General features: G+C 30.6%; 1 protein-coding gene across 3 annotated transcripts in view; it reads right to left on the reverse strand.

Annotated features, from left to right (window-relative positions):
• Positions 1-27,365, reverse strand: part of LOC143045948 (short-chain dehydrogenase/reductase family 42E member 1-like) — a 55,683-nt gene that overhangs the window by 12,581 nt on the left and 15,737 nt on the right. For all 3 annotated transcript variants that reach the window (XM_076218805.1, XM_076218804.1, XM_076218803.1), the window contains exons 4-6: positions 25,291-25,348; positions 18,034-18,149; positions 5,975-6,118 (exon numbers count right to left, since the gene is read on the reverse strand). In XM_076218805.1, coding sequence (XP_076074920.1) covers positions 5,975-6,118; positions 18,034-18,149; positions 25,291-25,348 — 318 coding nt within the window. The remainder of the gene's footprint in view (positions 1-5,974; positions 6,119-18,033; positions 18,150-25,290; positions 25,349-27,365) is intronic.

The following is a 27,365-nucleotide window of genomic DNA, read 5'->3' on the forward strand; positions in this document are numbered from 1 at the left end:
GAGGTAAATCCAAACATACCAAACATTGTATGTTGAATGTTTTATAATTACCTCCATTACACTGCTTTTAAATTGTCTTAATTGTCCATTGACCAGAAATACCGAGTTTTCCCCCTTTTTTGCCCCTAATTCCGAAACATTTTGAGCCATAACCCCCCAAAGTCAATACTAACCATCCCTTCATGGTATGGAAACTTGACGTTTAATTTCAGAGAGATTCATACACTTAAACATAAGTTATTGTTTGAAAACTACAAAAATGATTATTTTGGGCTCCCTTTTTGGCCCCTACTTCCTAAACTATTGGGGTCATAACCCCCAAAATCAATTCCAACCTTCCTTTAGTGGTATTGAACCTTATTGTAAAAATTAATAGAGATCCATACACTTAAACACAAGTTATTGTCTGTAAACTAGAAAAATGCTTCTTTTTGGCCCTTTTTGGGCCTCTTATTCCTATATATTCAGGAAAATTAACCCCAAACTGAATACCAGCCTTCCCTGTGTTATATGGAAACTTGTGGTACAATGTCAGAGAGATTCATACAGTTACACACAAGTTATTGTCTTGAAACTAGAAAAATGCTTGTTTTTGGACCCTTTTTGGCCCTTAATTCCCAGACTGTTTGCCCAATAACCCCTTAAAATAAATCCCAACCATTACTAATGGTATTAAACATTGTGGTACAATTTCAGAACAATTGAAATACTAATACACAACTTTTTGTCCTGAAACTAGATAAATGCTGTTTTTTGCCCCTTTGGACCCCTAATTCCTAAACCTTTGGGACCATAACCCCCCAAAATCAATCCCAAGCTTCCTTTTGTGGTCATAAACATTGTGTTAAAATTTTATTGATTTCTTTTTACTTATTCAAAAGTTATTATCCGGAAACAATCTGTCTTCGGACGAAGCTGATGACGACAATATGATACCAATATACGACCAAATTTTTTAAAATTTTTGCGGTCGTATAAAAAGAAAACAATGTGTTAGCTTCTTTATAATAATGTTAGGATATTAAAGTATTTTGAAATCTTTCTGTATCTTTATGAAATAATAAACCAGTACTATAGAACAGGAACAGGAACAATGCCATAATACTGCTATGTCTAAACATTGCACCTTACAACTCTAAATATCTTTATTGTTTTGCAAGATTTGTGCATGTTTTTTTTCATTGCCTCTTATTACCAGCATTGTTTCAGAAAAAAAGTCCATATAGATAAAAACATAAATGGCCTAATTATCAAAAAGACTTTATCAGTGATGGGCCAAATTAAACCTTAAAGGGTAAATTACTCATCACTTAGCTTAATTAGTAAGAAAATAGCTTTGCCTGATAACCTAATTTTTTATTAATTTCAACATTTTTATCATCTTTCTATCAGTAGGAATAAAAAAATTATCAATTGTAAACTTTAATTGTTTTTATTGAAATTCCACCAGTATATAAACCAACAAACTATATTTGATTAGTATAAGCTCAGACTATCTAACATTTTGCTGTCAGCAAATTTAAAACATAATTTGGAGATTAAAAAAATCTTTTGGGATGAAAATTTATGATTAAACTTTGTAGATGTCAGTTTTCATTACACATTTGATCTATCTCCTATACAATAGTTTTAAAATGAAACAAGTCTTCTTGATCATCCCTAGTTTTTTTTAACAAAAAGTCACGAAAAGATTATTATATTATACTAAGGAGTGATGTTGGAAGATTCCTATCAAGTAAACAAAGCCTCCAGGTTTTGGTTTCCATTTAATTTTCCAAATCAATAACAAGTTTTACTTAATATATCAAAATTCTGTAAAAAATGCAATTCTGCAAATCAGTCTGTCAATCATACATAAAATAATATTTGGAAAGATAGAATTTGTATGCTATATATTCTTACAAAATATCATTGTTAGAGACTACGTATCATGAAGTTTACATAGTAGGTGTACTTGTGAGTTACAAAAATGACTTTTCTGCACAAATTTTGGTCTATTTTTAGTAACTTTGATTGCTAGATTGATTTCTGTTAAATGCCACTTTCAACACTATTGTGTTATTTCATGGCAGTCAGTTTTTATTGGTGGAAGAAGCCAGAGAAAACCTATCCTTCAGTAGGAAAACTGAAAATCCTAGTCAATTAAGATTGGAATTTAGTGCACCTACACGACCGTTGTTCAAACTCACAACCTCAGTGTTGACTGGCTAGTGATTACAGTAGTAGAACTACTTAGACCACTAAGCCACTAAGGCTCTCTGGTTCCTTTGACTATGACCTTTGAGGTATTGACCTGAAAATCAAAAGAGATGTTCCTCTCACTATTTGTAACCATATATCCAAATGGGGTTGTAATCTCATAAGTTGTATTAAATAAAGCATTCAGAAACAACTTTACTACACAAATTTCAGTTTATCTATAGTAAGTATGACCTTTGACCTGGTGACCTATAAATCAACAGGAATTTTTTCTCATTATATGTGACTATATATACACAGGTAAAATAGCTAGACTTTTTACGTTTAACAATCTGTATGATGGAAGTGTTACGGGTGAATACGGACGGAAACAACGGTGGTAGTTAAAATGTCTGTAAGACATCCTTTTAATATGAACGTTTAACGTCCATAGCTATTTTACCTGTATAAATATCAGTAAAGTTGCAATCCAATATAAATTTTTGAGTTAATGAAACAAAAATGACTGATATCTCATATCCAAATGTGTTGACCTCTTGGTTTTATTCTTAGGCACACCCGCCATGTCATGTTAGTTGGTCAGTAGAATGCTATTAAAATTGAATTTGGTAGCCCTTTAGATCATTCACACTTACTTTGGTAGAAACTGTTTCAGTAGTTTTAAAGAATAAGATCTTTGAAAAAGTTCATGACATGCAGAAAAATGGATGTTAAATAATTGTAAAAGCTGACCTGAGTATAGACAAAAGGTGGTCTAAAATGATGCATAAATGCCAGACAAGAAATCTGATATGCTAAGATCTCTAACTTTATTTCTAAAAATCTTATTTGTAATTATAACACTTCATTCATTATTTAATGACATCAATATGACAGCTTCATTATAAAGGGGAAATTGGAGATTATTTTGGTTGACAGAAAAATTGAGTACCTGATATAAAAACTATTGTTTATTACTTTATTCTATTGTCTCAGAAAGCATTGCATGTTAAGAAACAGCTAAATTACTAACACCAGTCAACTCGTGAGTATAACATTGATGAGTTTTGTAAGTTTTTGGTCAATTTTATCAAATATTTAATAACTGATTTATAGTGTTCAGATATAAAATCATTTTCTATATCAAACAATTCTATCATAGTGATTCTAATACAGCGATCAAAAATAAAATGTTTGCAGTTAGGCCAACTAAAATTAATTAGTAGATTTTCATCCAAATTTTTGAAAAAAATGGGGCGGGTGGGAGGATTTTATTTTTTAATTTTTATTTCAAAATTTGAAACAGGAAGTTTGGAAGGAAACACAATTTTTGACGGTTACCGGAAACGGAGATGAACAAATCCGGAAATCGAAAATTTTTCAAAATAACAAAAATCGGGGCGGGACGATTTCAGAGGGGCAGGCGGGGATGAAAATCTACCAATTAATTTTAATTGGCCTTACAGAAAGCCAGCTCACAGAACTCAACATGCTGATAAAATAATGTTGCTGTCCTACCCTTTAATACTTGAAATTGAACTTCTGAGTATATTTTATGAAGCAACATTATGAACAATACTGGAAACGTACCTCATTCATTTAACAAAATATTTGAGCAAAGTTGTATCTATTAAGTAATGGCCTTTATTTTAAATATGTTAAATTGTTATTCAATTTATCAATTAGTTTGCCAGTGTGAGATTCGTTACATAAAAACTGCAAACTGCCCAACAAATATATTAATCATAATTTTAATTGAAATTGTTGTCTATTTATGAATCTATTACTACATTTATTTTAATTTGAACTAGTCCCACCACACTCCTAATAAGATTCTGTGATGATATTGACTAAATGTATCAATGCACTGCACCCTGTAAGTGATCAAATTACATAAAATCTAATTAAATAAATGTCTAGTCCTTGAAATGTAACTTGACCACTAATCTAAGAATCGATGTGAATTTCATCATTGTATCACTACTGTCCATCTAGCATCAATTATCTCTGTGTTTAATTGACAGTCATGTCACCCAGGTTATTTTTGTAAAGTCATATATTATGTAACAGATTTTTTTTTAACAGGAAACATTCCACGAAGAATCGGGAATTGGATCGTATGTCCCGTACTCCATAATAAAGTGGTTTCATAAAGTTAAAACTATCACTAACTTGTTGATTAAATATCTAATACTCTGAGACAATATTGTTTGGATTGTGTTAATCACAAAATCGGTAATCACCGAAGACAGGATGTGACATCATCAAGTGATAGATCGAAGAATATTGGTTCTCGTACGTCAAATTGTGACCTTAACTTCTAGAAGTTGGTGAAAAACACATCCATCATATCAGTGATTAATGTAGTTATGATCAAGTATACATTGAGTAAATGTCTGATAGTCTCTAGAGGTTTAAAATTACTCCCAGGAAATAGGAAGACTTAATTGGCATATGTTTTGATTAAATTATATCTAGTCCGACTCCCTTCAGCAGGAAAGTCAAAACTGACGTATATATAGATATTTTTTCTTCCAAGTTTTCAATATATGTCTTTTTTAATAAATCTCATCAATATGATGACTGTTACATGAACTTACATCATGCTCTGATTAAAAAAGATAGTCCCTTAGTTTATTTCAACCTTTTCAATATCAGTCTAGTCACATAGCTTATTTTGTATAAAATTTCTTACAGTTGGTGTAAAGATTTTTTTGTTTGTGGCCAAATATACATTGACATTTCATGTCTAGACTCAAATCTATGAGTATTTACAGGGAAATTACGCTTCTTCAATAAACATGAGAATTGATTCATTACTTTTTCTTTAAATATTTCAGACAATTCCTGCAAAAAAAACCACATTTACTGCATTCCAATTTATTTTTTTCTGTTCTAATAAATTCTTAAGTATGATCATTGTAGACACTGATTACTGCAAAAAGTTTTTCCTTTTAAATAATTTAAACCTCAGAGATATAATAAGTCTGGTTTAAACTATAAAAAGTTACTTTTTTACACTTTTTTCTCGTTAATATTTGTACTTCAATGATAAAAGATCCAAATATTTAAGAATTAATCACAATCAGATTTGGTTAACTTCATGCACTTTTATTCTTTTTAAAAGTGCGATAAATCACTAACCTTTTCCTGGCTAGACTGGTCATTCTGGACAGAATAATTTACAGTAAGACAATTGAAGGATTATATAACCCCCCAGGTACGATTTGATAGATCTGGCTAAAGCTAGCCAACATGAACGATTAGATTGACCAACATCTAAAGTGATCAGTTAATCTTATTTGTGAATACCCAGTGTTATACTATGCAGTGACAAAATCATGTTTCTGGGCATACAAAACTTGACAATTGAATTATTAGTCCTAGTTTCAGCATAATAAGGTGTCTGTCCCATGTCAGTAACCTCATCATCCTAATTGGTTTTTTGTTATTTGGGTAATTTGGTGTTTGTGGCAGATCATGCTGTTTAATTTATTCACAATTTTTTTAGCACTGTGGAACTGGACTGTTAACTCAATTTTACTCAGTAAACGACTTTAGCTTATTTCTGTCGTTTGGTTGCTGTCTTATTGACATATGCCCCTTGTCTCCTTTTATTCACATTCAATACTTGCAGACTTTCAAAATCCTATTAACAGTCAAATATCCATTGACCCAAACCACATTTTATTTAACAATGAGCAAAACAATTTGTTGGCTTACGGTACCATTTTTGGATAAAAGATGGCTATGTTTCTGCATCTATACTGCAAATATGTATTAAACCATGTCTTACCAAAGTTCTAGGTATATGTCTTTTTTCTCCAGGTCCATATACTCCTGCTAATCTCAGGGCACATGTACATAAACCATCAGTACCATTAGCAGCTAGTACTTTCTTCTCTGCTATACTTTTTGTTCTAGAATAGTGATCAGGGTGCTGTAAGAAAATTGAAAACACTATTTATAGATTGAACATGAAGTATTTGAAATCAAAACATTTTTAATAAAATTGAGAATGGAAATGGGGAATGTGACAAAGAGACAACAACCCGACCATAAGACAATCTCCTAACAGCACAATGTCTTAAATGTGATGAATGTACATACATTTTATGGTTTATATTTTTAATGCAAAATTCATTAGACCAAAACTCTAAACAATGGATGTTATAATGTAATGATTACTAGTTTTCCCCAGCTGTCTGTAATGCTAGATGTGACAACTGTAAAATGATCTTCTTTCAAAGCAGACTTGAAGTTTTCATCCAGAATCTGTTTTTATCGTTTTTAGCCAATTCAAATGTATAATTGTGGAACAGTAATTCCAGAAGCAGTGAAGGTTAACCTTGACCTGTTTTTTTTTATGACAGGTAATTATTTCCAAAAGTGGCAAGCTTAACCAAAGTGCAATTATATCATGATTTGGAAATTGATTTTTACCATTTTTTGACAATTGAAGGGATAAATGGTTGCTTATTTTATGTCTAGCAGCAATTATTACATGTTTATTTAGAACAAGAAGATGTTAACATGATATGAAAATGATCTCTGCTTTGATCCAGAATGACACACTGAGCATGATTTTTAATGTGTTATTATCAATGATTTTTTATAACTTTACTAATCTTATACATTACTCCCACTTTAAAGATTTCTGCATTAAGACTTTTTTATAAGTCAATACATATTTGTTAAATGATCACAATTTATTGTTTAACAAAAGAAAATGGCATTTGATCTAAACTCAAAGGTTTGTTTAGAAAAGTGCTGTTTTTCCAATTTGAAAATGAGGTAATGTGGTATGATTGCTAAAGAGTCAAAAACTCATTAAGTCTTTTGAAGTCTAATAGACATATAAGGATCTAAACAACCACAGGTTATGGTATAAGCTTTGACAATGGACAAAGCCAATACATTATAGAAAACGAACAAAATCTGTAAGTAGGTCATTGTCATGATTTAGATTGTAACTTTTTCAAAGATTTGGAGAGACCATAATTTAAATTATTGACACATACATTATCTCATTCCAGACTAACTTGCCTTTTTTTTTTAAATGTTAAGAAGAAAAACTCTGAAACATTCTACAACAGTAATGTAAGAAAAGCTTTATGTAAATATCTTCTGATTCATTTATAACTGAAATCAATATTAATGAAAAAAAAAAAAAAATTATCAAATTTTATTAAATTTTCAACAATTTTTTTTCATTTTAAAACTATCTGATGTATATAGTACTTTAAAAATAATCTTAAATAATACAAGTGAAAACAACTCTGTTTCTACTTTGTGTTCCTAATTGGAAGGAAATATGAAGAAGAAGAAAAATTAAATTAACTAAAACACTGCTACACTGCTTGACATTTAAAAAGACATTGTTACAAAAAGTTTCAGTTATTAATTTGTGCATTCAACAAAATACACTCATTTACATTTGTAGTTGCTTCAGATTGTAGAATAAATCTACAAGGCTGTTACCATTCTTGTCACGTCCAGACCATATTTCAGAATATTATGTCAACAATACAGTGCTTAGAATCAAGTACTTTATGGTATTTACAACACTAGAGTCTATCCTAATACCATAATTGACAAACAAAATAACAATTAATACAGTCTGGAATTGTCATGAAAAAATGGATACATCACTACAGAATGGGAAAATTAGATAAGATTGCTATTTTAGATGGTATAAGGAAATTGCTGTGCAAATCTATTGATCATGTTGTCACAGTAAAGTGTTCTAGATTGAATATAAGTATAGAGTAGTGAATGTAACACAGTCATCGGTCTTTCTATGTAATTACAAAAATGGTTGATGTCTATCATTAGACAATAGCGTAACAGAGGGGAACTGACCATGGGTTAGTTTTTCTTATTTCAATAAAATAATTTCAGAATCAGCACAAGAAATCTTCTACCTTAATTCTTACTATTGGAATTTTCTTAATATGATAAATCTAACTATGAGTAATGTTTTTTTTCCTTTGAATATAAAAAAAGATGAAAACCAGCTTAAAAGCAACATGGATGAGCCCCTTATGCCTTTGATAAATCTGTGGTCATCTTTTTTTTTTACTAATTAATTGTCACTGATATATATGGGAAAATTGTATCTAGTAAATGAATTACTGAAACAATATTGTAATTTTGTTATTCTACAAAGCCACAAGTGTCCTGCAAGTTAATAAAATATATTTGATTATTTCTCTCTTTGTTATAGAAACAAAAGATATAATGTAATAAAGGGCTTCATAAATGTCAATAAAAAGACGTGAAGATGAATGAAACCAGCTTAAATATAAACAAACTTAAGTCCAGAATTGCTTTAGAATTTATATTACCGATTCTCATTCAGACTGAGAGTTTCCATTATTTATCTTAGATTAGCATGAAGTAATTGTATTTTATGTGTTGTTTTAATATTGTTTTATTGGTTTGGTATAATTTGATTGGTGAGTAGTGTGATTCTGACTGAGAATGGTTTAATAATGCTTCCTTTTGTTCTATAAGTGTACTTGAATGTTGTAGCGGATACCGGAAGGCATGGGATACAGTTAATGAGGGTCTACTACATGTTCCTAATCTTGTTTAAAACTTGTCTGGATCACAACCATTAACACATTTTTAAAACACTTAAAAAATGGGTTATTAAAGTACAATTCTTTTTCCTTATTCTATCCCTGATAATTTTATCTGGAATAGAAATTTAAAACATTTTTGTAAAGAGGCTTTAAAAAAGTCAGATTTTTGCATGAAATAAATTGATTGATTGGTGATCACTTTATGCATGAAATTAAATTACAGATTCTAAATCCAATTTTATATGATGCAATGAAAAGCAGAAAGATGCCCAACAATTTAAAATATTACTTTTATTTTGCTTTTATTAAAAGGTAAAGCCAATTGTGGACTCTATTGATATGTTTTTGAGATAAAGACGTATTAATGAAAAGTGTGAACTATATTGGCATGTGTCTTTGAGGTAAATGTATATGACAATCTTGTATCATACTTTCAATTAAGCAACATGCAATTCGTGAAAAGTAAATATTCTTACAGTGCTTATCCAGTGACCTTTGTGGTATCACAATAGCAATGACCAAAACAGTTTGCCAAATTGCAGTTAGATTTCAACTCCAACTAACTGATCAACTGGTAAAATATTTTAGCAGATTGCTCAAGTGAAATGTTGTTAGTATGAAGTGAGTGCTGTAAAATAAAGAGTAATACTTACCATCCAGAACCAGTTAGTTGATACCTTTGTCAATCTTTTCTAACAAAAATAATAACTTACTATAGTATGAGTCACTGAATAAAAAGGTATAATTTTTACATGGAAACTTCTATCATAAATAAATATTATAAATGAATAGTTCAAAACATTGTTTTGTAGGTGTATATTTTATAGCTTTGTCTTCTAAGATGAAGTTATTGTGCAATTGTGATTCAAATAATATTTTCTATACAAATAACTGATCTGCTAGCATTAAAGGGAAATAATTTACATTACTGATAATCAGTAAAATTTTGTTCTGTCTGACAAATATTAAATTTCCCCATTCAATTTGTTTATAACATTATTTCTGTGATTATTTAACTTTTATCCTCTGTTCTGAAAAGAACAATGAAATTTATTTAATGATGAAAGATGATTTGAAATTTTGTAAAAAAGCTGTTAAAACCCTATATTGAACACATTCAAAGTTCTATAAATCATTCAAATTCCCCTTTAAATTAAAAAGATATCACCAGCCCAGAAGTCAGCAATTTTATTTTTACACGCATTGTTATTGATATGGTAAAATTATAGATTAACAGCTGTTTTGCAAAATGTTGAATTATAGTTCAAAGTATAAAGGATTCTCTACCAAGGAGCACAAGATAACTTAAAAGCAATATTTTGCAAAACCTTTCTAATTTGTGTCCTATATGCCCTTCACCGTCATACTAATTTTGCATTTCAATATTTTTTATTCAAGTCGTATTGATGAATGTTTTGTAGGTAAAATCATAAGCCTGGTATCATTGATTAAATTTTTAGTGTACATTTGAACTCAATAAAAATTATTTCCCTTTAATGCTAGCAGATCAGTTATTTGTATAGAAAATCGAATCGAATCACAATTGCACAAAAACTTTCTCTTAGAAAAACAAAGCTATAAAAATACACCTACATAACAATGTTTTGAACTGTTCATTTATAATATTTATCTATGATAAAAGTTTCCATGTAAAAATTAGACCTTTTTATTCAGTGACTCATACTATAGTAAGATATTATTTTTGTTAGAAAAGATTGACAAAGGTATCAACTAACTGGTTCTGGATGGTAAGTATTACTTTTTATTTTACAGCACTCACTTCATACTAACAACATTTCACTTGAGCAATCTGCTAAAATATTTTACCAGTTGATCAGTTAGTTGGAGTAGAAATCTAACTGCAATTTGGTAAACTGTTTTGGTCATTGCTACTGTGGTACCCCAAAGGTCACTGGATAAGCACAGTAAGATGCAAGGAAATTGCTAATAATGAAAAAAATACATCTATAAACATACTGTTTCTAGCAAAGATTTTAGTAAAAGAGGAACTTCTGAAAGTTATGAATGAGCTTCGTCTTCTTGGTAAAATGAAGAGTTACTCATCCTGTTCTAATTTAATTACAGAGGAGATAACACATGACTTGGCAATCAACTAATATAACTAATCAACCATAACCACTCTTTACTACTCTATCATACAATATTTTATAAATAACAATGCCCTTATGCAGTCAAATGACTTTCTTGTCATTTAAATTGAGTCATTTACAAAAGTTCAGACTGTGATAACTGGTGATGTATTTGTGTTGTATCTGCTTCAGTTAGTGTTGTCTAGGACAAGGCAGCCATTTTGAACATTTTGACTAAACGGCGAAATAATATCATTTTTATTAAGGAAATTAAGAAACATGAAAGTTAAACTTGATTAAAACTGACAGAATGCCAATAAACAAAGCAAAACAAACTTTCTGTTATAAATTGCTCTATATTTTGAATACAGAACATTCATCTGAAAAAAAGGAAGTTTTCTCAGTTCCACAGCTGTCCAAATAAGTTCACAATTTTTTTTATTTACTGAAATTAGATGATGTGTATACAAGACTGATGTTGACCCTAAGAGAAATAAAATATATTGTGTCTAAGGACAAAAATGCCCCTGCTAAAGCTCAACTTGAAAAGGGGCATAACTGTAGAACAGTAAATGACTCACTGCCAAAACTTGAACTCTGTCTGCAAGTTTTTATTTTAAGCATTGTGTATGAGCAGGAACATATATATTGATACAATGTTCCCAGGTATGAGCGCAGACAAAATATTAGCATATAATAATTTTGAAAGTTATAAAGGGGCATAACTTTAGAATGCTAAACAATTCTTAGCATTCTGTATGAGTTCTAAACAATTAAGATGAGGCAACTGAAGTTAGAATACAGAATTATTTTTTAGCAATTTTCCAAGTTATAAAGACCAAAACTCGAGAAAAAGTAAGTGACCTGATGCCCAAATTCAAACTCTGTCTGCAAGTTTGATTCTTAGCATTATGTATGAATTTCATGGAATTTGTATGAGGTAAACTTAAAAAGGTTAAAGAACATGTGACAGACATAAGGACAGATGGAAGGATGGATGGACAGACATACGGTCTAGGGAAACACTAATTACCCCTGTTGCTAACAGAAATCAAATAATAAACTTTATACTTAAATACATATTTTAAAAGGAGCAAATCATAAATCTTATGATCATAAAGAACTTCACTACCTATACAGTAAGAATTTAGTTCTAGTATAAGAAAGGTAAATTATAGTTGAATGTTTATAACAAAGTCATATATATGAATCATTTCCCAAGTTGTCCAAAGATGAAATGTTAGTCTTGGTGACCTAAATGTTGCTGTATCAAAACTGTAGTAGTGAAATGTCTCATAATGACTGCCTTGTCTGGTCCTTACGACAGAAACTGTCAAGTCTCTGAAATTTTGTCATAAATGGAAAAGTTAAACCAAGCACTTCAAGCATAAAATATATATAAAGTTAATCCACATATTTAAGAACTGCTCACTATGAAGCATAAAAAGGATATACAGGAAGTATTATTCATAAAAAAAGATTCCTGATCATGACAAAAAAGTCCCTAAAGAATCAAAAATGTAGATCCAAAATTGTTTTAGAAGAATATTGTATTGAAATTTCACAGGGATAGTTGTGATTTATTGGCCTACACAAATACAAGGAGAAGTCGGAAATTCATCAATATGTCAAGTTTTACAAGTGCATTAAATTCCAGTAATTTATTGAACCAATTAATGATCTATTTTCAAATTTGTTTCAGTTCACATTTGTTTTTTGTTTATGTATCTGTTGCATGTCATTTTATTAAGGGCATGCCATACAGTAGCAAGGGCAGATAATAATGCATCCAAATAAAACACATTTTTCTCTCTCACAACTTTGCTAATTATAATCAATTCATCCAAAATTTTCAAGAAAAATCACTTGTGTGATGAAATTGGTTATGTCAATTTGAAAGAATTTGCAAAGGAAACAAACATCACGCTTATTTGCAGCTACTGAAGAGCATAAAACTTGAGGCAAGCGAAGACTGTTTACTTACACCAATAAAGTGGTATGTGAATATTATCCATATAGCAGTTTGGTATACAGCTAAAACAGCTGCACAACGATGTTGCATCAAGGATACATTGCAACGTATTGATTGGTTGATGGTGTTTGGCTGACTTTTGAGTGGCAAATATTTCAAGCATCTTCAAATCAGTGTTAGAGGCCATCTTGAACTTGCTCTATGTCAAAAGGATTCATAGTGACTTAAAGTCAGAGAACAGCAATTAAAGCACTGTTCATTTAAGTTTTGTTTTATTAATAAAATTGAGAATGGAAATGGGGAATGTGTCAAAGAGACAACAGTCCGGCCATAGAGCTAAAAATAGCCACAGGCTACCAATGAGTCTTCAACACAGCATGAAAATCCTGCACCCAGAGGCAGGCATGTGTAAGGATATTGAATGATGAATTATTACATCATATACCTTGTTTTCTGTCACGGTGAGAACTCTATTCTATTGTTCTTTATTTATTGAATATCATTAAATGTATGCAAAAAGTGCAATAAACAAAACAATACTCCTGCAAAAAAAGCAATCAGTCATTATTAAAATACTGCATCACCTTTCAATATTTCATGATGTAATTTGAAATATGCCATAACACATTTGAAATATTTATGAAAAATATTGAGTTTCTATTTTGTATGAAACATAATCAATAGTTAAGTTTTTTTTCAATTACAAAATTTGGTGAATTTTCCAATAATTATAAGATCCATTCAAAAGCAAAACACAGTTCTCTATAGACAAAGTTACAATGACCTGTCTTTCAAACATGACAACTGAGAAATTAAGATAAACAAAACGAAAGACAGAAACATGCACATTCCATTTTCTAAATGAATAGGAAATGCGATGCCATTTATAAAAACAGAAAGTGGAGGTTAAGCACACAAAACAGACAAGAATGAAAGAAAATACAATTGAGTTAGATTATCAATAACATCCAATATTTGACCTTATTCCATTTAATATGAATGAATGTAGTCCATATCCAAGATTTCTGTAAACAATTCACTTTGTCAAATGAGTCCTTTATGTTATTACAATAAAAATAGAACTATGCAAGTGATGTACAGAAAAATCAGCATTATTATCTTTACTATTACTTAAACTGAAGTCTTGTTACATCAAGATTTCATTTAGGTTTGGTCCCATGTTCATTTATCCCTTTGTTCCTTGAGTTAATGTTTTTGAATATCTGTATGATAAAACACAAAAACTTGTCAATGTTAATTACAAATTGTAATCTTGTTTTGCAAGAAAATTCAGCATATCCCCCCAAAAAAGGGAATTTGTAACTGGTAAAAATCTGGAGATTGATGTTTGCAAATGTTCACCTAAACATGACAGATTTTATTGCATATCAAAATTAATTTTAAATAACCCACAATTTTTTTCAAAGAATGCCCATCATGATTAAAAAGTATACCTTCAATTTCAAAGCTAACAAAACAAGTACAATCATTTTATTTTAGACCTATCCTTACTTTAACTCATAAAGATATGCAAATTCCTAATTTGAATTTGCTTTGGGTTTGTTTAACATTCTTTAACAAGAATGTGTCCCCAGTACATGGATGCCCCACTCGCACTATCATTTTCTATGTTCAGTGGACCGTAAAATTGGGGTCAGAACTCTAATTTGACATTAAAATTAGAAAGATCATATCATAAGAAACATATATACTAAGTTTCAGGTTGATTGGACTTCAACTTCATCAAAAACTACCTCGACCAAAAACTGAACTGGACAGACGAACGAATGAATGGACAAACGGACAAACAGAGCCATAGACTAGAAAACATAATGCCCCTCTACTATCGTAGGTGTGGAATAATAAAAACTACATCTTAATCAATGTTGAAAACAGATTTCTTTAGTTAATAATCAAATTCTTAATTTGCATTTTTTTCATAACTTCTATAAAAAATATTTTATTTCAACTTTCTTTTTTCTAGGTAAAAACATGCTGGAAATCCAAAATATATTGTTTGGTAAAATCCCTTCTAAAATATAAGTCATTACCTTATATAACTAGTGAGGCTGAGATAATAAGACATCATTTTACTCAGCAAGATACTGTCAAAGATTTAAAAAGTTTGAACTGAGTTGTTTTATTATCTTGACAAGCCATGTAAATGTGCTGATATGTATTTTTAAAATACAATGTTAAACCATGGGATACTTTTGATTTAGATATCAATATCACTAGTCATTTAGAAAAAAATGAATGTTCACTTTGTTTCTAAATGTCATAGTCTCAGTGGTATGTAAGATGTCAGCATGTACAATGATTTTAGCTGGATGAAAACTGGTTCATCTTTATACCAAGTTATAAAGGAGAAACAGTGATCATTGCAGCATTGATCTTTCATACATTTCATATTTCTGTCTAAAAGCATTTATTGTTTCTTTTTTTTTACCATGTTTTGGTGGCTCTTTGAGCTTTTGTGATTTATTGTGTTTTGGAGGCTGTATTTTTGCTTTTGTGCTTCACCATGTTTTGGTGGCTGTATTTTTGCTTTTGTGTTTTACCATGTTTTGGCGACTGTATTTCAGCCTTTATGTTTCACCATGTTTTGGTGGCTGTATTTTAGCTTGTGTTATTCACCATGTTTTGGTGGCTGTATTTTAGCTTTTGTGTTTTACCATGTTTAGGTGGCTGTATTTGAGCTTTCGTGTTTTTACCATGTTTTGGTGGCTGTATTTTAGTTTTTGTGTTTCACCATGTTTTGGTGTCTGTATTTTTGCTTTTGTATTTTACCATGTTTTGGTGACTGTATTTCAACTTTTGTGTTTCACCATGTTTTAGTGGCTGTATTTTAGCTTGTGTTATTCACCATGTTTTGGTGGCTGTATTTTTGCTTTTGTGTTTTACTATGTTTTAGTGTCTGTATTTGAGCTTTTGTGTTTCACCACGTTTTGGTGGCTGTATTTAAGCTTTTTGTGTTTCATCATGTTTTGTTGGCTGTATTTTAGCTTTTGTGTTTCACCATGTTTTGGTGGCTGTATTATAGCTTTTAGGTTTAACCATGTTTTGGTGGCTGTATTTAAACTTTTATGTTTTACCAAGTTTTGGTGGCTGTATTTTACCATTTTCTGGTGACTTTATCTTAATTATTCTGTTTCACCACGTTTTGGTGGCTGTATTTGAGCTTTTGTGTTTTACCATGTTTTTGTGACTTTATTTTAGTTATTGTGTTTCACCATGTTCTGGTGCTTTATTTAAGTTATTGGTGGCTCTTTGAGTTTTTGTGATTTATTGTGTTTTGGAGGCTGTATTTTTGCTTTTGTGTTTTACCATGTTTTGGTGTCTGTATTTTTGCTTTTGTGTTTTACCATGTTTTGGTGACTGTATTTTTGCTTTTGTGTTTTACCATGTTTTGGTGGCTGTATTTGAGCTTTTGTGTTTTACCATGTTTTCGTGACTGTATGTTAGCTTTTGTGTTTCACCATGTTTTGGTGGCTGTATTTGAGCTTTTGTGTTTTACCATGTTTTGGTGTCTGTATTTTTGCTTTTGTGTTTTACCATGTTTTCGTGACTGTATGTTAGTTTTTGTGTTACACCATGTTTTGGTGGCTGTATTTGAGCTTTTGTGTTTTACCATGTTTTGGTGACTTTATTTTAGTTATTGTGTTATACCATGTTTTGGTGACTGTATGTTAGCTTTTGTGTTTCACCATGTTTTGGTGGCTTATTTTAGCTTTTGATATTCACCATGTTTTGGTGGCTGTACTTTAGCTTTTGTGTTTTACCATGTTTTCGTGACTGTATGTTAGCTTTTGTGTTTCACCATGTTTTGGTGGCTGTATTTTAGCTTTTAGTGTTTTACCATGTTTTGGTGGCTGTATTTTAGCTTTTGTTTCACCATGTTTTGGTGGCTGTATTTTAGCTTTTAGTGTTTTACCATGTTTTGATGTCTGTATTTAAACTTTTGTGTTTTACCATGTTTTGGTGACTGTATTTAAACTTTTGTGGCTTACCAAGTTTTGATGGCTGTATTTTAACTTTTGTGGCTTACCAAGTTTTGGTGGCTGTATTATAGCTTTTAGGTTTTACCATGTTTTGGTGGCTGTATTATAGCTTTTGTGTTTCACCATGTTTTGATGGCTGTATTATAGCCTTAGGTTTTACCATGTTTTGGTAGCTTTATTTTATATTTTGTGTTTTTCTAAGTTCTGGTGGCTGTATTTTAGCTTTTGTGTTTCACCATGTTTTGTTGGCTGTATTTTAGCTTTTGTGTTTCACAATGTTTTGGTGGCTGTATTATAGCTTTTAGGTTTTACTATGTTTTGTTGGCTTATTTCAGTTTTTGTGTTGCACAATGTTTTGTTGGCTGTATTTCAGTTTTTGTGTTTTACCATGTTTTGGTGGCTGTATTATAGCTTTTAGGTTTAACCATGTTTTGGTGGCTGTATTTAAACTTTTATGTTTTACCAAGTTTTGGTGGCTGTATTTTACCATATTTTAGTGGCTGTATTATAGCTTTTAGGTTTTACTATGTTTTGTTGGCCGTTTTTTAGCTTTTGTGTTTCACCATGTTTTGGTGACTGTATTATAGCTTTAAGGTTTTACCATGTTTTGGTGGCTGTATTGTAGCTTTTGTGTTTTACTGTTTTGGTGGCTGTATTTTAGCTATTGTGTTTTTCCAATTTATTGGTGGCTGAATAGTGGCTTTTGTGTTTTCCCAAGTTTTGGTGGCTGTATAGTAGCTTTCATTATCTGACCTTAAAGTAAGTAAGGTTATTTTTAGTCAGTTACCAGGTCTTAAGGTGAGTGATATAATCATTAGAAGGTTACTTTATATTGAGCTAAGTGCAGCATCAGTGATCATCTCTATCTAAGGGTATATAAAGTAATCTTCACTTGTTAAGTGAGAAGATGAATCTCACATAGTTATTTATCTAGAGGTAAAAAAGGTAAACTTTGTTAATTTGCCAGATCCAAGGATAAGTTATATAAGGTAACCTGATCTAAGTAAGCTTAACGTAACATGCTCTTAAGGTTACAAAAGTAATCTTTAATAAGTAACCAGACTTAGAAGAAAAGCTTATTTGAACTAAATTTAAATCAGGTAAGCATAAGCATGATTACTCCTGGTTAAGTTGATTGATTGATGATTACTTTACGCCATATCGCCGTGATACCAAGCTTGGAAGAGTAAGATTGAATAAGTTACCTGATTGAGAGGTAAGTAAGGTAAGCTGTCATCTCCATCTTTAATCTCCTGTCCACCAAATATAACATTGTATGTACTGGTATATACAAGTCTCGTAATTTTATTCTTTATGCATGCTACAAAATACCAAATAATTAACATTGGTGTGATTAATATCTATATGTAATTTATGTTTAATTGATAAAGGTCCATACTACATACCCTCTTTTTAAACTACTAAAGTAAAGAGATAGGAAGGGGGCAAAAAGTTAAAACTTAAAATATGCTCATTTGACATGTTGCTATTTAGATAAAATTATAGAAATTTGAATAAGTTTAATCCATAGTGGGATGAACTAAGAGGGATCGACAAATCCTTGTGCTTCTGTTTTAAGGAATGTCCAATATATTCAACAAAATTAACAAATAAATTCAGGACAAGTTACTATCAGAGCAATCTGTACCCAAGCATTGATTCATATGAATAAAAGATATGCAGCTTTTTAATCTTGATTAATACACAAATAACTACAAATAACCTGTATCTAAATACTTTGTTATAAACTCACAAGACTATTTTGAAGTGAGCAATAGAAAGAGTCTAAATTTGATTTCTTCATTTACTCCTCTAACATTAATTATTACAAGTCATAAGTTCAACCTTGAATGTCCAATATAGAACTTAAATTACTTTGTTGTGGAAATATTAATGGAAGTTATATATCTTCCACATTTTTATTCTATTTCTCTGGAAATTAGTTTTTCCCCACCTCCATCAAAAAGTTATCAGATCGAATGGAGGATATAACAAGTACAAGCATCAAACAACAAATACCAGAAACAATAGATCAAAGGGTTATCGTCAGAAAGTTTCATACATTACAAAGGTATTACGTAAGATTGCTAAATTTATATCCATGATAATAAGCTCCTGAGTATTGAAGTGTAATCACTGCTGACTTTCATTGTATTTATATTACAGAAATGAAAATAGTATTATTTTGATAATAATCTCATTTCTTTCTCTATGGTGTAGGCTATATGATATATTTCATACAATTTAATACACTTTTATGCTGTGATTTTTATCTTTTTGATGATGTAGAAGTTATATTTTGAAGAAGTGGTTTTTGCTAGGAATGACTGTATGTTACAATGATAGGAAAATTATGGATATCTATAATGAACGTGACAATTGGTCTCTCCTTTCTTGATCCCTCTTCTTGATTTGTTGCATAAATTGGGTAAAATGTAATAATTGTATAGACATTTCATACAATTTCTCTGGTATTTCTGATATCTTTTAAACCAATCAGTCTCCATTCCATCATATTCTGGAACATTTCCAAAGGTGTTTTTTTTACAAAATAATTGAATCAGTGTAAAAAAATGAAAAATTTATGTAACCATAAAAATAAAAAAAAATTGAATAAGAATAAATAAAGAAACACAGCAATTAAGTTATTTTTTTGAATATCATAAAGGTCATGAGACTGTTTTATATTTATCTTCCAATCTAAATATGCCTTAATAGTTTTTACTTGCATGAGAAAAAGCGTTTATCTCTCATTTCAGGATGTGTAACTTAACTGATGTTTTATGGTATTTATTGTCAATGCTTTGTAATAGACAAGGTTGGATGTGTAGAAGAAATGCATGTCTGAAGAACTAAATTGTAAGCCTGGTATCTTTGATAAGTTTCACCAATTTTGATTGGTTCATTACTGGAAAGACATTGTAACTTAAAAGTGTAGGAAAAATGTCTGTGTTTATAATGAAATACAAATATGTGCTTCCAAACAACAGGAAACTAATGTGTTTTTGTTATGTAATGAGTAAGCAATGTCATAATAAGTGTCTATCATACAGCCTTGGTTATATTAAAACAACAACATATTTCCTATCAATTATAATCTCTATATTTGGATCTGTAATTTCCTTCCAAAACTATATTACAGTCAAATAATGGTGGATGTTACAAGTTCTATAAAACGAAATGAAAATATCATATCTGCCTAAAGGTTATATGACAATATAGCAACTTTATGAAAAATATGAGGTATTACGGCAAAATGTAATTACTTTTTGACAAGAAACTGCCATTATTGGCATTAAAATTATTAATATTCTGCTTTTAAATTGAAAATGATTACAGCAATTGTGTTTGTGAATGATAAAATTGTATTGTTGTCCCAAGTATATTCTATCAATTGCATTTGATGTCAAGTTTCCTCTACACTTAAGGTATCAAAGTAGATTAACTGTGTTTGTAAAACTCCCACGTGACATACAAGCTGACAAAAACAAATCCCATGTGTATATGGAATTGAAAATTTTCAATACTACATACTAGAAAGAAACTGGATACATTGAATGCTATGAGAATTTGAAGGAAGAGGAACATTATGAGCAGAAATACTAATTGCTCATAGCAGCGGATGACCTATTTTGCATTCAATTCTTTACAAGTGTATTTGATTTCAATACGACCAAAACCATTCACTTTTCTAATTTGCTGTTCCACAGAAATTCCATATCCCACTTTTCCTTTTATTATATATTTACAAATTTTCATCCAAGAGGACAATTTCATTTTACTGGAAAGGAAAAATGCAAAAACTAGTTTTTTTTTACAAAAATAGTTGATTAACAGCAAAAACTTGTATAAGGATTCAATTGATTGCAGCAGTCATATTTGCATTTTTGTAGATCTTGTATTGCTGATCATTTTTGATGTTTACTGTTTCTGTCTATCTATTACAGTTTTCAAGATAATTGCTAAAAAATGAAAATGAGTCAAAAATCAATATTTAAGTGTATTAACACCTATCATTTGCCTATAAAGAGTCATATGATTTTTGTGGTGGAAAAGGAAAGTATGTAAACTATGACATTTTGAGAATGTTGTTCTCTAATAGATATTTATGGCTTCAAAAAATTAAGGCAATCAATACCTTTTACCCTTATTTTTAATTTTTAGCTATGGTGGCCATTTTGGTTGATTGGCAGGAAATTAATAAAAAACACAAAACTCATACTTAATACCCTCTAGATCATTCAGGTTATGTTTCAATGAAAATAGTGAGTGAATTCAGAGAAGAAGCTTTTTGCAAAAATTTGCAACAACCGACATTAAAAGAATGGAAAACAGAAGCCAAGTGATGGCAATAGCTCACCTGTGCCATAGGGCCAGTTAGGCTTGAAAAGAAAATTCTGAAAACCTACCTAAACACCTTATCACCATAGACAAATATAGACCTATTACTCACAATAAATTAACAATGGCATATCTCTCTTGAAAAAAATGTACTTGATACTGTATAATTCTCAGTATTTATTATATCCCAAGACAAAAACAACTTGGTGAAATACATACTAATTATATACTTTTGATTGAGAAAAATGTAGCAGTAACAAATTTAAACATTTGGTTATCACTTTTCTACTTTTCTAGATTACAAAAATTCATGATTTAATCATAGGAACAACATATATTGCATTAAAATGATATAATTAGGATAGTGGAATTCAACAGTAAATATAATTTACCATTAAACAGGTGTAAAAAGTTATAAAATAGATATAAATATTCCAAAATAACATATTTATTAATGACAATGATTTGTGCAAATATGTTCACATTTCTTTGATCTTATTACAAGTTCATTATTTAAAATCTAGCAGAAAAAAAAGATAACTGTACATTTTTGTTTTGAAATTTTCTTTTAACTAAAATGATCTTGGTGTTAATTTATCAAATATATTTGGAAACAGTCTTTTCAAGGTAATGATATATATATACCTACTATATACAGTCCAAACCAGACATTTGTTTGTACATTGTAATCAGTCAATATTTTAGGCTCCTGGTCAGTTTAATATAAGTGAACATGGACGATTTAAAAATAGTTTACTTTAAGGTTCTTTCCCCACACAGAAATAGCTGGAATAGTCTGAGGTACTCTGTATAGGAAGGTCACAAAGATCCCTTAGATACTGACAATCCAATTTTCAAGTCAAAGTGTAGGCTATATTACAATTCTATACGGCTGATAAAAGGCAAATTCTGTTTGTAAATTTATCAATAAAAACATAAAATAAAAAAACTCATTATCACTTTATAGCAAATTTAAGAATTCAATCCAATAGCTCCAGTGAATAAGTAGAACAAATTTTTGACACATGGATGAAAATCTGTTAAGAATTATAGACCTATCCAAAAGTTGTATGGCAAAAGAAGATATAACTTCAATTATATATTAGATTTGTAGTAAATGCCAACAGGACAACAACCAAGCATCATCCATTGCAGGTCACTATACAGCTTTACAATGTGGGCAAGTGTCCTATACAAAACATCTGCATGTGACTTTACAGCCTTACAATATGGACAAGTGTCCTATACAAAACATCTGCATGTGACTTTACAGCCTTACAATATGGACAAGTGTCCTATACAAATCATCTGCATGTGACTTTACAGCCATACAATATGGGCAAGTGTCCTATACAAAACATCTGCATGTGACTTTACAGCCTTACAATATGGGCAAGTGTTCTATACAAAACATCTGCCTGATGTGACTTTACAGCCTTACAATAAGGGCAAGTGTTCTATACAAAACATCTGCATGTGACTTTACAGCCTTACAATATGGGCAAGTGTCCTATACAAAACATCTGCCTGATGTGACTTTACAGCCTTACAATATTGGCAAGTGTCCTATACAAAACATCTGCATGTGACTTTACAGCCTTACAATATGGGCAAGTGTCCTATACAAAACATCTGCCTGATGTGACTTTACAGCCTTACAATGTTGGCAAGTGTCCTATACAAAACATCTTCATGTGACTTTACAGCCTTACAATATGGGCAAGTGTCCTGTACAAAACATCTGCATGTGACTTAACAGCCTAACAATATGGGCAAGTGTCCTATACAAAACATCTGCATGTGACTTTACAGCCTTGCAATATGGGAAAGTGTCCTATACAAAACATCTGCATGTGACTTCACAGCCTTACAATATGGGCAAGTATCCTATACAAAACATCTGCATGTGACTTTACAGCCTTACAATATGGGCAAGTGTCCTATACAAAACATCTTCAGGTCACTATACAGCCTTGCAATATGGGCAAGTGTCCTATACAAAACATCTGCAGATCACTATACAGCCATACAATATGGACAAGTGTCCTATACAACACATCTGCATGTGACTTTACAGCCTTACAATATGGGCAAGTGTCCTATACAAAACATCTGCATGTGACTTAACAGCCTTACAATATGGACAAGTGTCCTATACAAAACATCTGCATGTGACTTTACAGCCTTACAATATGGGAAAGTGTCCTATACAAAACATCTGCATGTGACTTAACAGCCTTACAATATAGGCAAGTGTCCTATACAAAACATCTGCATGTGACTTTTCAGCCTTAAAATTATAGAAAACATCTGCAGATTTTTATACAGCAGAACAAACTATGCAAGTGTCCTATAGAAACATCTTCAGATTACTATACAGCCTTATAAAAATCAGTAAGTGTCCTACACAAAAAATCTGCAGATCACTATACAGCCTTACTAAATAGACAAGTGTCCTACACAAAAAATCTGTAAGTCACTATACTGCCTTACTAAATAGACAAGTGTCCTACACAAAAAAATCTGCAGGTCACTATGCAGCCTTACTAAATAGACAACTGTCCTACACAAAAAAATCTGCAGGTCACTATACTGCCTTACTAAATAGACAAGTGTCCTACACAAAAAAATCTGCAGTTCACTATACTGCCTTACTAAATAGACAAGTGTCCTACACAAAAAAATCTGCAGGTCACTATACTGCCTTACTAAATAGACAAGTGTCCTACACAAAAAAATCTGCAGGTCACTATACAGCCTTACTTAATAGACAAGTGTCCTACACATAAAATCTGTAGGTCACTATACTGTCTTACTAAATAGACAAGTGTCCTACACAAAAAAATCTGCAGGTCACTATACTGCCTTACTAAATAGACAAGTGTCCTACACAAAAAATCTGCAGGTCACTATACAGCCTTACTAAATAGACAAGTGTCCTACACAAAAAATCTGCAGGTCACTATACTGTCTTTCTAAATAGACAAGTGTCCTACACAAAAAATCTGTAGGTCACTATACAGCCTTACTAAATAGACAAGTGTCCTACACAAAAAAATCTGCAGGTCACTATACTGCCTTACTAAATAGACAAGTGTCCTACACAAAAAATCTACAGGTCACTATACAGCCTTGTAAAAATAGACAAGTGTCCTACACAAAAAATCTGCAGGTCACTTTACAGCCTTACTAAATAGACAAGTGTCCTATACAAAACATCTGAAGGTCACTATACAGCCTTACAAAATTAGCAAGTGTCCTATACAAAACATCTGAAGGTCACTATACAGCCTTACAAAATCAGCAAGTGTCCTATACAAAACATCTGAAGGTCACTATACAGCCTTACAAAATCAGCAAGTTTCCTAAAAAAAAAACATCTGCAGGTCACTATACTGCCTTACAAAATAGGAAAGTGTTTTATACAAAATATCTGAAGGTCACTTAAAAGCCTAAAAAAAAAAGAAGACAATTGTCCTACAAAAAACTTCTGCAGGTCACTATACAGCGGAACAAAATAGGCAAGTGTCCTATACAAAACATCTGCATGCCACTAAACAGCCATACAAAATAGACAAGTGACCTATACAATACATCTGCAGATCACTATACAGCCTTAAAACAATAGCCAAAGAACCTATACAAAACACTTAAAGATCACTATACAGAATTACAAAATAGGCAAGTGTCCTATACACCTGCAGGTTACTATACAACCTCAAAAATCTTTAAATTCAGAAATTATTGCGATGTTTTTATAATTGCGAAAAATGCGACAGGGTTATAATCACAATAATAAAAAATCACATTTTGAAATTTTTTTATATGATTTCAACAGGATTTTTCTCAATATCGCAAAAATAAAAACGCTTTTTAGTCTAAAATGACAAATTGCAATAATAAATGCATGCAATAATATGAATTTACAGTAGACAAGTGTCCAAACTATAAACATGTTTGTGTTATTTTAAAGAAGAGACAAAAAATGCAACATAATATTTATATGTTAATCACCATTTGGATCCATGACATCATGTTTCCCCCTATCTAAAGTTATATGATACAGACTGGTTTCCTGTCAGACTGGTTGATAAATTGTATTCTCATTGATTTATCCTTACCTTTTATTACATTTTCTGTTCCTCCAATATTCACAGATTCAATTAATTTTTTGTTCAACTGAAAAATATAAGAATTGATAAAAACATGATGAAAAATGCAAATTTTCTGTCACTCTAACAGTTCCATAATATTTGTACATGTCAAAAGTTCCTCGATATAGACAAAATGTTTGTCAATGTCAAAAAATAGAGTGTGGTAAGTTACAAGTTAAAGCAACTCAACGGTAATGAATTTTGATTACCAATAAATACTGCATACTTTAGTACCAGTTTGTGGTATATATAACTGATGATTTTAACCCAAAAGATGTGTTCATATATTGTTTGCAGGGTGTTTTAACATGGATTAAGGCATTATCTTTACATGCTGTTATTCAATTTGTTCATTTCAACTTTAATGCTGTAGAAATAACAAGAGGTCAACCTGGTGTTTATATGAGTTTGAAAAAAATTGAGGTCATCACCATTAAAAAATTACTCTGTTACAACTTTTCATGAAAAACAAAATTCATGGTTGACATTTCTGATTGCCTTTCTTTTTCACTTAGTAACAATGCTTAATCTTTTAAACAAAAAGAGGCAGGAGATACCAAGATGACAATCAAAGTTAAAAGTAGAAAATAACCAATATCATGGTCAAAAAGACAAAAACAGTCTACAAAACACTATGAGGAAAACTGAAGATGGAGCGACAAAAACCCAACAATACATGTACTAACATGTTACTATAACTACTGTAACAATAGATGATATTTAGAGCTTAGCTTTTCAAATATCAAAATCTACCTAAAATGATTTTTTTCACAGCCTACTATCTGACAGATATATGATTAATAGCATGTTCTCATGCCCGAGTACATAGATTTTCTTTATAATTAAAATATTTAATCTTACAATATATCAAAAAGAATTTTATCAATTTCCTAACAATAGAAGGTGTAATAAGAAATAATATCTGGAGATAAAAAAGAATATCTATATACAGAAAACCTTAATGAATATGATAATATTTCATTATAGTATGATTGATGTGGGTGAAAAAATTCTTTTATTCCCATTCTGTGACCAAATAGGTCGATCAAAATTATATATTCCATCTATTCATATATAGCTACATTCTAGACAGCTTCAACAGAAAAACAAATTTGTATGCTACTTTTGGCATTGATGCGATGATTCTAAAAATTAGATTGCCTAAAGGATCAACAATGAAATGTAATCAGAACAATTGAAATATACATTGGCAAGCAGTTTTAGTAACACGTCCACGCACTTCCTATATTTCAAACATAAGAATGCAATCATAATACTCGGCAAATAATCTGTTCAATGTAGCTGTAAACCTCAAAATAAAAGATGAATTATTATAAACAGATCATAATTTAATAACATTAATATCTGTTTTGAAAATAATGAAGAAAAGAAGTCTCATTTGTGACAAATCTGAGATGAATTTATTGACTGGTGCGAATTATTGAAAATGGGTAAAATTTCGTACTTTTAATTACTATCTTGACATTTAAAACATAAACAGGTAAGTCAATTATATTATTTATCTTTCATATTTAAATGTAATTATGTAATGTTAATTGTTTGGTTATGTCATTTATAAAACAGTGTGAAATGGTAGAAGCTGTTGCAATATTATCCAAATGTCAAATAAATAAATTCTCATTAAGATAAAATAAACAATTACAAAGTTATGAAATAATTACATAATGAAAATATCAATGAAGCTTTTAGTACATAACAGTAAAAAACAATATCTGATGGTGGAATAAATAACTCATTCATTATTATATTAAAAGTGTCCATGCACCCAATATGTTTGAATCATTTGGTCTCCAGTGGAGAGTTTTCTAATTGAAAATCATACCACATCTTACTAGTACAGTAGGAAGTTTGGCGCTTGCAAGCCTTTTTTAAATAAACATTTCTAAGTGTCATGTTTTTTAAAAAAATTCATGTAATTTGGTTGCTTTCTCATAGACAAGAGTGCACACACTGAAAGGTCTCGCCTTCTTTACTAATCATTGATATTATGTTGATACTCCTAAATATAAAGCTTTATTACG

Source organism: Mytilus galloprovincialis, chromosome 9, assembly GCF_965363235.1.
Source record: "Mytilus galloprovincialis chromosome 9, xbMytGall1.hap1.1, whole genome shotgun sequence".
In the NCBI taxonomy this organism is placed as follows: Eukaryota; Metazoa; Mollusca; class Bivalvia; order Mytilida; family Mytilidae; genus Mytilus; species Mytilus galloprovincialis.